The sequence below is a fragment of the Bombina bombina genome, chromosome 4 (genome assembly GCF_027579735.1).
Source record: "Bombina bombina isolate aBomBom1 chromosome 4, aBomBom1.pri, whole genome shotgun sequence".
NCBI lineage: Eukaryota > Metazoa > Chordata > Amphibia > Anura > Bombinatoridae > Bombina > Bombina bombina.
The window spans coordinates 691,892,802-691,905,090 of NC_069502.1; the positions used below are offsets into that span (position 1 = coordinate 691,892,802).

At 37.8% G+C, this 12,289-nt stretch overlaps 1 protein-coding gene across 4 annotated transcripts in view; it reads right to left on the minus strand.

Moving 5' to 3' along the window:
- Positions 1-12,289, minus strand: part of FYN (FYN proto-oncogene, Src family tyrosine kinase) — a 444,200-nt gene that overhangs the window by 75,026 nt on the left and 356,885 nt on the right. For all 4 annotated transcript variants that reach the window (XM_053710873.1, XM_053710870.1, XM_053710872.1 and 1 more), the window contains exon 4: positions 8,823-8,919. In XM_053710873.1, coding sequence (XP_053566848.1) covers positions 8,823-8,919 — 97 coding nt within the window. The remainder of the gene's footprint in view (positions 1-8,822; positions 8,920-12,289) is intronic.

Genomic DNA, 12,289 nt, shown 5'->3' on the forward strand with positions numbered 1-12,289 from the left:
GACCACAAGATGACATACACAGGCAATCACAACTTTCTAAATCCCACAGTTGAGTCACTGACATCAAAATGCCTCAAGATCACCCCAAAACACCCACAAACAACCTATTTTTTTCTTCTGTGAGTTTGCAGATACAAATACAATTCTATCCAGTGACACTACTTTAACATAAAAACCAGACATGCAAATGTTTAACAATTATACACTTTAACAGATCCTGTTTTGCAGTTGTAATGATTATTTTCCCCCCTTGCTACCTGTTTACATTTGCTGTATGATATATCATATATTACCCATTTAACACAACTATGGGCTAGATTACAAGTGGAGCACTAAATATCGCTTTCATGAAAGCGATATTTGCGCTCCACTACATAATACCAGCGCATGCTAATGTGTGCTGGTATTAAAAGTTAACAGGAATGAGAACGCAAGCTCACGTTCACATTGCTGGGAATCATTGCGCTCACAAGAGCGTGCTTCTATAGGCCCAATTGGAGCCTCGTTCTCATGCCGTCAGAGACGGCATCAGAACCTAAGCACAGCAAAGGAGGGAAAGTAGTGCAGGGATTGCAGCATTTGTAAATATATATGTATATGCTTATATACATATGCATTTATGTGTTAATATGTGTATATACAAAAGGAGAAGAGCAAATATGCTTGTAAAAGTAAATATTCTTTATTTCATCAGTTTAAAAGTTTCCATGCAGTAACAAGGATTGAGCAAGTGAGCGTAGCACGGAAGGCTTACGTGTTTCGGCTGTGCGTCATATTCATAGCCTATACAGCTATGCTAGAAACAAGGTTTAAAAAGACAGTAATGTCTTACAATGGGTTAAAACAAAAAACGCCAAACAAGCTGTCAGCCTATGAACGGCACATCAGGTGAAAATTAGAGAACAGGTATACCAGAACAGAGTCAGGGTGTTGAAATAATATTTGAAAAGTGTAGAAAACGTAATGATAAGCAGAATAAATGGATTTATAAAGTATACTGCACACATACAAAATTCACACAAAAGGCAAACATGAATTTTAATAAGCCACAAAATCATATCGGCCTTAATGTTGAATTTCTTCATATATATAATTGCTGTGTACGTGAGCAGTGTGGCCCAAAAATCATACAAAACTGTATAGTTTTCACATAAGAAATAGTTATTTATACATCAAAATTTAATAAAATCGTGAGAATAACTCTCAATTGATCCAAACATAATCTTGAGTTTAAATGCAAAAAACAATAAGAAAGATTTATAAGGGAACGTTCAATAAAGAAAGGTGTAAGATTTATAAAAATACACAAAAGAAAAAGAAAAACATATTATTCCCAAACATTTATCAAATTGTATCTAGAATTTAACCGATTAGGAATCCGTGTTCCCAACTGGAAGATCCAAAACATCTCAAGTTTGGCTAAAAGTAAGTCTAGATCGCCACCATGTTTAGGGGTCTCACTTTTTCTATGGCACACCACCTAAACGTATTCAATTTGCTGTTATGTTTGGTGGCAAAATGTTGGACTAATGGTGGATGACCTACCAATTGTAATTGTTGAAAAGTGTTTCCTAATTCTGGATTTTTTATCCCTGCTAGTGAGACCAACATATTGAATGTCACATTGGGTGCAATGAATGAGATATATTACTCCAGTAGAGGTACAATTCATGCACAACTTAATATCATACATAGTCCCACTCACAGAAGATGTAAAATGTGTGGTAATGTTCACAGGGTTGGCACCTGTTGTGTCCGCACCTGTACATGCCATGAACTTGTAGATTCAGTTGTGGGTTTAAGCTGTGTGGGTGAAATAATGGACCCCAAAGTTTGACACTTCCTATAAGAGCACTTAATGCCTTTCCTCGCCACAGCAGTCAAACCATCATCAGCTCCTAAGATAGCAAAGTGTTTTTTCACAATAGCACATATTTCTCTATATTGGGCGCTATAACCAGTTACAAAATGAACCCCATAAAGTGTGTTTTATTACTAAAAGGGATTCTGTCTTTCAATAAGACCTTTTTTTTGTTGTTTTTGTACACTGTTCCTTGCCCTTTTGATGTCTCCATAAGGATATTGTCTGGCCCTGAGTCTGTGTTCTAGATCATCTGCCTCAATCATGAAATCCTTAAGATCTCTACATTTTCGTTTGATCCTAGTGAATTGTCCCTTAGCTACAGCAAAAGCCACATGTTTAGGGTGACAGCTTGAGGCATGAAGAAGTGTATTTCCTGAGATGGGAGTGTGAGATCCAGAAAATTTATTTGAGTTTTGTTGTTTTCAAAAGTAAACTGCAAACCCAAATCGTTAGTATTCAGGTAGTCCACAAATAACTTAATCTGATCAGCTGGCCCCAACCACACAAGCACAAGGTTGTTGATAAAACGATAGACCTATGCATGGTCTAAAAGGATTTATATCTCTAAAGATGTGCATCAGCTCCCACCACCCAAGATATAAATTGGCGTAGGAGGGGGCGAATTTTGCCCCCATAGCCATACCACATCTCTGGAAATAGAAATCCTCCTCAAACCTGAAAAAATTGTGGGTCAGAAGAAAATGCGTAACCCTGATAATAAACTCTTGGAATTCCTTTGTATATTGTGTAAAATGTTTGAGAAAAAAGCATATCGCCTCTATACCTGTGGTGTGCGGAATAGACGAATACAGAGAAACTGCATCGATAGCGAGCCAAACACAATTAATGTTGCAGGTAAAATCCTGAACAATATTCAGAACAAGTTTAGTGTCTCTAATATATGAAACTAGAGAGCTGACTAAGGGTTGTAGTTTAGAATCTAACCACTGAGAGGTGTGTTACAACAATGAATCCATTCCACTAATAATTAGGTACACCTGTCCAATTGAGCATTGTTTAAATGCCACGGCCTACCTGAGTATTGTTGCTGACCATGTCCATCCTTTTATGACTACACTGTACCCATCTTCTGATGGCTACTTCCAGTTGGATAATGCACCAAGTCATAAAGCTCAAATCATCTCAAACTGATTTCTCGAACATGACAATGAGTTCACTGTACTCCAATGGCCTACACAGTCACCAGATATCAATCCAATACAGCACCTTTGGGATGTGGTGGAACGGGAGATTTGCATCATGGATGTGCAGCCGACAAATCTGCAGCAATTGCGTGATGCTATCATGTCAATATGGACCAAAATCCCTGATGAATGTTTCCAACAGTTTGTTGAATCTATGCCACAAAGAATTAAGGCAGTTCTGAAGGCAAAAGCAAACCCGGTACTAGCAAGGTGTACCTAATAAAGTGGCCTGTGAGTGTGTTTGTATATATATATATATATATATATATATATATATATATATATACACATACACACATGTGTATATATGTATGTACAGTATATACCTATTTACACATATAAATACACATGTATACGCATATATAGTCATGTACAGTATACATATAAATATTTAGACATTATATATAGATAGCCCTTTCCATTCAAACGCCTTGTCATATACCATATCCCTTTTAACCCATATATATATATATATATATATATATATATACACATACATACATATGCTAACGGCAGGAAGGACCACTACCAATCAGCTAGATGCCTTTGGTCTAAACTCTTTGTGATATTTTTTACCAACGCTGTTGCCAGAAAAGTTTCATTTGTACCCTATGAAATGAGTTGGTCTGGGATTTTTTTTTATCTTTGAATACTTTGTGTAATAAAAGCCACTGCTGACAGTCTGAAAAGTCAGATGTGTATACACAGCTGAAAAAAAGTAATGTTTTACTAGAATAATGTTTGCTAATGGAACTATATTGCTAAAATGCTTCTGTTAAAAATTTAAAAGTACCTTTGCACACTTCAAATTTAGAAAGACTGTTGAAAAGCAGGGTGCTATACACTGAAAGTAATGAGTTTGACAGAATATTGCTGACTTTTTGTTTAAAGGGCCATAATACCCAAATGTTTAAACACTTGAAAGTGATGCAGCATAGCTGTAAAACGCTGACTAGAAAATATCACCTAATAAAAAAAGAAAGATATTTTACCTCCAAAGTTTCTCAGTAGCCACATCCCATTGTAAAGGACTTCTAAGCAACAAATCAGAATGTCTGTCCCAGGACAGCGGAAGGAGCGAGCTTTAGTGCACACTCATCTTATTTCAATATTCAGTGTAAGGAAGTTTACAATGATATCTCATGAGAGTTAAATGAAATCTTATGAGATCACAGTAAAAGAGTTCATGACCTCAGCACTGCTGATGCTGATTGGCTGCTGTTTCTTCATTTTTTATTTTATTTTTTACCTGCAGCTGAGTAGCAGCTGAGTATAACTTTTTACACAGAACTTACTCTGCTGAGCTGAGGAAATTGTGAGGTAAAATATTTTCCTTTTTTACATAGAGATGCTCAGGTGATATTTTACTGTCAGCTTTTTACAGTTATACTGCATCAGTTTCAAGTGATTTAGCATATGAGTATTATGTCCCATTAAGAACTATGCAACGAGGTGTATATGTTAGTTTTAGATTTATTAAGGTTTTATAAACACCTGCTATTATATTGAAAACTAACAAAGCTACAGTATATGTATATGTATATATATATATATATATATATATATAATTAAAGGGACATTGTACACTAGATTTTTCTTTGCATAAATGTTTTGTAGATGATCCATTTATGTAGCCCATCTAGGAGAGTTTTTGTAACAATGCATAGTTTTGATTATTTTTTAATAAATGATTTTTAGACTCCTGACCAAGCCCCACAGTGTCAGATGTATATATGCGTTTACAGACTCCTGCAGGCTCCTGTTTATGTTATCTGTCTTTTCATAGTCAGGGAAAGGGGGGGGGGATTGCTGCTTTTATTGTTTTTCAAGCCCCTTCCACTGGGTGTACCAGCCAAAGTCATCAACAGTACTAAACTTGGAGCTTCTAAGTAAGTTTTTAAAAGTTTTTTTAGATCAGTATCTGTGCATATTCTTCTTTATAGTAGTGTCTATTGTATACAGTTATTTGAACATTGGTGTGCACTGTCCCTTTAACAACCTGCCTCCTGAATACTGCACCCAAAGTCCCCTCCTTCCTCTAGGTGACCTTACTATGTAGTTTTGCAGTAAAGATAGTAAACCTCTAATCTGTCCCTTGTGTTTATTTGCTAGACTGTACAGGTCTTTTCCTCTTTCTCTATTTCTCCTTGTAAATGCTTCTATTATGACTCATGACCATTCTACCTTTTCATTTTGATCCCTTTCTGGGAGAAATAATCCTCTATAAATGGAAACAGTACTATTTAGGTAAGCACAGCAGGCAGTGAAACATCCAACATGTCAGCAACCAGAGGAAAATGAGAACCACACTTTATATTTGGGGCTGAGCATATTCACAGCTTTCTATGGCCTAAATTCTGAATTTGTCATTCAAAATCAATGTTTTTAACTTCACTATATGACTTTCTTACCAGCAGTGTTTTAACCAGTGCAAAGTACTTGTGTTTGAATTTCTTAGGCCACTCATGATCTGTCAGTGATAATTGTAGATCATCTGGATTTCCCACACTCTGATTGGGTAAATACATGAAAATCTATATGTAACATACATATTATTTATAGGCCACAATGGACAAAACAAATTAAGCAAATGGCCATGGAGAACTTAATTTAAAAAGTCATCCTTTATTGCGGATGACTGGCTTGTGTGTTTTATCGCAGGCTGTTTGAGTTCTCTAACAAGCTCCATTAAAGTTAGGTGTGTAATTAACCCTTTCCATCTTTTTGGGTTGACATGCAATCAAACGTAATAAATGGTTACAAAATGTGATCTGTTCGCTATTTAAATTAGACATGGGCATTCGGTAACTTTGTTAGCTGCCGAATGTGTAAGTAGGAAAAGAGCCGAAGTCAACAAAAGGTTGATTACTTCCGCACTCGAGAGCTAACGAAGCTGTCCATGTCTAATTGAAATTAAACTAGGTTACAAAATGTGAACTAAGCATTCGAAAGGCTGTTAAGAATGGGGGGGGGGGGGGGAGCCATAAGAAAATGGCCAAATAATAAAGGATTTGAAAGTACTAAGATAAGTCATGCGAAAACTGCCAGAGAAAGTGTTTTCTAATGGATTGGATAATATTTGGTGAGAGGCCTCAATGATACGTATCTGACAAGTTAACAGGGGGCAAAGTGCTTTGAAAACATTAAAAAATTTTCTGATGGACTGGAAAAGTGACAAATTTACTAATGCTTTATCCACTTGCTATGCAAAAATCTCTTTAGACAGGAATATAGTACAGCGTCCTGAAAGCTGATGATAACCCATTGCGTGTTATTGTAATGACACCCATGATTTATTTACTGTATCTTATTTACTGCTACAAAGTTTACAGTCCAGAAAAGTTTGCTAAATACCAGCTAATTGTATTAAAACAAATCTGCAGTGAAGTAATGTAATGGGCCATGAAAGTGTTAAAAAATGCTGTAAAGAATTCGATCACTTGATTATTGTACTATTGTTTGCATATAACTATGTTTTTATCCCTGGAAAAGGGGTAAACACATAGTTAAAGTCAGCTCTAGAGCAGCTATGTACTATAACAAGCCAGCTGGAACACATCTGGTGAGCCAATCACAAGAGGCATATATGCGTGGCCACCAACCACCAGATAGCCACCAGCAGTGCATTGCTGCCTCTATGCCTACCTAGGTATGCTTTTTTTTTGTTTTGTTGTCTCACATTTAACCTCAGTTCACCTTCCCAAAATACTAAAAGTTTAGATTTTACTGTGTTTCTGTATTTTTCAATAGCAAATAAATCAGAAGATACAATTTACTATTTTTTGTCCTATGCAGCATTTTGCAATTTATACAAACAATTAGTTGGTATAAAATATGTAAACATACAAATAGTAGATACATTTGAAGTCACACAATATTCTAATTTTCCAGAGGGGTGGCTAAACCAATTTTGACAATGTATTCATGTTCTTCCCCTGTCCAAGTTCATCCAACATAGCAAAAATATTTTTAAAAACATAAAATAAATAGTTATACCAAAAGTCACATTTAAATAATATAAAAAAATTGAATTAGTTCATACAAACACAGATCTATGAGCCCTAACATCAGCAGCAAAACAAAATGAGGCTAGCGGCTACTGCCAGGTTATCATTATTTCTATGACGATCACTTGATAGCCATAAGGACATGAAACCTCTTTAACTTAATCGTGGGAGTTCACTCTTTCAAATGAGGGGTTCCTAAAAAGTGCCAGAACCTTTAAAACAGAACCAGCGCTGTGAGTTATTTATAAGGCGCCTGTTTATTGTGGGAGACAACTTTGGACATACTCCACCCCCTCTATATAGTTCCATATGCCTATGGTTCTGTCAAGTGATCACTGAAGTCATAGTCATCAGCTGATAGGCATCTGGGCACATGAACCCTCATTTGAAAAAGGAGCCTCTCCTTTCTTTAAAGAGCGATCACTTATTCCAATTTAGTGCTTATTTTGAGGTGCTAGGGCCCCTTTTATAGCCCAGTGCACAGTATAAGGTGCCTAGAAAACAGGTGATTGCCATTTCTATGGCAATCGCCTGTTATCTAAAGGGACATGAGACCCCTCATGTGAAAATGGGTAACCCCTCCTTTCATGTGAGGGGTATTGTGAGCATATGTTTGTATGCTGTCTTTAGGGGATTTGGCACCTTAGGAGCCACTGCCCCCATATTTTTTATGGCAATCGATTACTATTGACAAGGGTATAAGACCCCCACATTGAAAGAAAAAGGGGGTTTACCACTTTCTAAACTGGAGTCTCATACCCTTTTATGTTGTATGGGGGGGTAAGGGCTCTAAAAGTGCCCCCTCCCCCTATGTCAAATACTACACAGTGGTCACCTAAAATTTAGAGGGGGTGTGACCTCTCAATTAAAATAATGCAATTCCCTATTTCACATAAAGGGTTACATACCCATGTAAATTGCAGGTGATTGCCCTTAAAGGAGCAATAACCTGCAGATGCAGCTAAACGTGCATCTATCTCCCTCCATTTTCTGTCAAGAGGGACAAGTGACTCATATGAAAGGGTGGAGTTCCCCATTTTAAATTAGCGGTCATTTGTTCACCTAACACAAATGGTGGGGAGATAGGGGTTAAACAGCACTTTTAAGAGCAGGTTATTGCTGCTTTAAGAGTGATAATCTGCATCATACAGGGGCATGTGACCCCTCATTTGAAAGAGTACTCTCCTCTTTCATGTGAGTGAAGCCTGTAAATGCAGATGGTCAATGAAAAATGGCAATAACCTAAAAAGGAGGTACAGCACCTAAAACGCAGTTTAACCTAAGGGGGGGTTAAATACTGTTTGTGCTAGAGAGACAAGTAAAAGGGTAGACTCCCATTCTTCAAATGAGAGAGTCACGTATCCCTCAGCCACAAACGGGGGTGGGGGTTTAGAGATAGGGACCCCATTAGAGGTCATTTGGGGCATTTTATTTTTTAAGCACAACTTTTTTTCTTGAAACATTCTGAACACCCTTATGATAAGAGTCACTGCACACGCTAAAGGTAAAATTCCCTTCCTCTAATCTCACCTGCCCTTTTCTAAAATATTTTCAGGCAAATTGCTATTTATTTTGCATACAAAGTCCTTTTTTGATATTGTGTATTCAGGTAAAGAAAATAGATTTGCATGAAATTCTGTTCTCAGTATTACTTTTACAGTTATAGTATTCATTCAGCAGCAGCCAGCAATCATAACTCCAAAAACTATCATATAGCGTTAGCACAGAGATCAGCCTAGGACTTACGAGCTATTAAGTATCTGGAATTTCTCTCCTTTCTGAAAACTTAAGTCATCTTCTGTTCTTGCTTCATAGTCATAAAGCGCCACAAAAAGTGTAACACCTAGGGAGAAAGAGGAGAGAATATATTAAGTGCCACATGTAGTAGATTAGCTCATATGTTAAAAAACTCTGGTGCACATCAGTGAATTCAGTTACAACATTACCCAATCTGATGCATTCCATATGCTTAGGTTCAGCATAGCATTTTGCAGCTTTCTACAAGCATGTAATGAAAATGATTTCCTCTTTAATTGATGGAGACATTTTTCAGTGAGGACTACAAGATATGTCTGACCACAATTTAATGAAGATTCTATTTCATTGGTTCGTTGGCTAATTCTCTTGTTGCCTAGCTAAAAAAAGTTGCTTACAGGATTGAGTCTATTTGACAGCTTTAATCTGCGCTAGATTTACTTATCCTGAAATGTCCTGGTTCAACGTCTTTTGTTTTTGGCAGTGCTTAAATGCAATGATCTTTAGGATTACAGTCTGCATGTGGTTATGTGTAATATCCCAGGAACAAAATCTTCTGTACCCCTCACGCCAATCAATGAATAGGTGGTTTTAAAAGAAATGCTATTAGTAATATTAGTTATAAGAATTAGGCGTAGAAAATGTCACTAGTCTTGGACTAGTAAGAAATAGCAGCAGACAAGTAAGAAATTCAGCTTTTCTATATTTAAAGGGATATAAAAGTGCAAAAGCAAAATACTCTGTGTTACAGCATTTTATTATTGCATTAATGTTTGATAAAGAGCCCATAGTAAAGTCAGCTTCAGAGCAGCAATGCACTTCTGTGAGCTAGCTTAACACATTTGGTGAGCCAATGACAAGAGGCATATGTGTGTAGACACCAATCACCTGCTTGCTCCCAGTAGTGCATTACTACTCCTGAGCCTACTTAAAGAGACATTGCACCCTAGATTTTTCTTTGCATAAATGTTTTGTAGATGATTCACTTATATAGCCCGTGTAACAATGTATAGTTTTGATTTTTTTTATTTATTAACATTGTGCTGATTTTCAGACTCCTAACCAAGCCCCAAAGTTTTAGATGTATACTGATGTCTACAGATTCCTGCGGCTTCTCTTTGTATAATCTGTCTTTTCATATGCAGGGGAGTGGGGATTGTCTGCTGTTCCTGTTTTCTCAGCCCCTTTCACTGGGTGTCCCAGCCTAACCCCATCAACAGTGCTAAACAGGGAGCTTCTAAACAAGTTTTTTAAAGGTTTTAAACTTGATTTTTAGATCAGTATCTGTGCATATTTTTCTTTGTAGTTGTATCTATTACATGCAGTTATATGAAAATTGGTGTATACTGTCCCTTTAAGTATACTTTTCAACAAAGGATGCCAAGCAAACAAAGCAAATTTGATAGTAAAAATAAATTGAAAAGACTCAAAATGTCATGCTAAATCTCGACCATGACACTTCTAATTTCACTTTAACACTCAGGAGATTATTAACACTTGTTTTCCTGACTGGTAAACTATACTGTACTACTAATAATTTGTGTTATATAGGGCATGAGATTAAAAGAATAAAGGGGACAAATGAAGTGAGTCTAAACACCTGCCAAGTAAACTAACAGTGATAAATTACAATCATTACCATGTTTGCACCAACTATCAGAACAAGAAACTACTTAAATGGACCATTAAGCTACAATTAGGAAATGCTCAAATGCATTTTTTCTTACTGCACTATTGCTTATATATACCTGAGCATGTGCAAAACACATAGCTAAAATCAGCTAAGGAGCAACAATACACTGCCAATTCTGTATATGCATAATTAATCTCCTGCTTTTATAGTTTAAAAACCAAATGCACAAGATTAATGACAAACAAAATGGCGATTCTGATTACATCACAGGATTAAAGACAGTCATGTCTTTATCCCCTTTTATATTGTGTAGTGATGCCAATAGGTGACGTGTGCAATTATTCTGTTCCAAAAATGTATTTTTAAAGTATTTAAAGAGGGGCATTATTAGTAAAGAGGGCATGAGTGTTATTTATGTGGTAATATTTTTAAAGGGACATTAAACTGCTGTGCACAGCTACAAAAGAATAGTAACTAGTCACTGTTATTGTTATTTCATCCTGTTCCTACAGCTCTTTACAAATCAGTTCTGCTGTTTTAATAGCTTAAAGGTGTCAACTACGGAAGCTCCGCCTCTTTGTACTGGGGGCTGCCATCTTGCAGCTCAGGTATTCTTACAGCCTGTTAAATAAGCTGTGCACACTCACAGATCAATAATACTGGCCACTTTTTACAGCTGTAGAGGGGCGTATTTATGCATAGGCCAAAAAGGCCGGTGCCTAGTTCGACATATTTTGGGGGGGCGGCACTTCTCTGTTGGCAGTGCATTGATTGTCATTGTGACTATAATTTAAGATTTTTATTTTTGACTGTGCGGCAGTCATCTGACCGGCTTTTCACAGAGGTCACGTGACGCCGTCTGCCTTCCACCTGCCTTCCTGTCGCCACGCCACACATAGATGGATGGAGTCAAGCACGTGCGCACGTGATCTCCCAGATGGCCAGGCGGTAAGAGAGTTAGAAGAAGTGGAGCTGCTTTGGAGTCAGTTGACGAGTGGAGCGGCGCCTGAGAGGAGGGGCCTAACCCGGCTGATTATGACTACATAACTCAGGTAGGGGGCAGCCGCAGGGCACACACGCCACAGCTCAAAAGTTTTAGGGTTAAGCCTTAGGTTGCCAACTTGCCACCCATCCCTGTATGACCGGGGCAGCCGCAGCCCTGTTAACATGCCAGTTGACAGTATGCCAGTCCACTGTCCTGCATAAATTACAACAATGGAACAATCAAGCCAACACTTCTTCCTAATAAAAGCAGAACTTTATTGTAACATGACCTATCATTTTGGTTTTACTAATGTGAAAATAAAGTTCTGCTTTTGATAGGAAGAAGTGTCTGCTGACTGCTGTGCTTGATCATAATTTATGCAAGCAGCCTTGTTCCTTTAGCACCTTTCTGGCCAGTATACTCCTAGTTATTGGGGGGGGGGGGGGGGCTTGATCCACATGGTACACATCATGGTCTCTAGAGCAGTAGAGACACCAGACTTTTATTTCTTGTCTTCAAATCATACCTCTACGGCTATGCTAACTCGCTAAGGCTGCTAAGCTCATTGTCAGTGGGCTGCAGCTGCAGCAAGTACACGGCATCTGGCTGCAATTAAAGGAGAGCTTGGGTGTGAGGTATGTTTGCCTGACCTGCCCCTATCCTAGGGTCCTATAATGTCACCTGCCCCTACCCAGAGTACCATAATGTCACCCGCTCCTTCCCCAGAGTACCATAATGTCACCTGCCCTTACCCCAGGGTCCCATAATGTCACCTGCCCCTACCCTGGAGTACCATAATATCACCTCCCCCTACCCCAAAGTCCCATAATGTCAGATCTG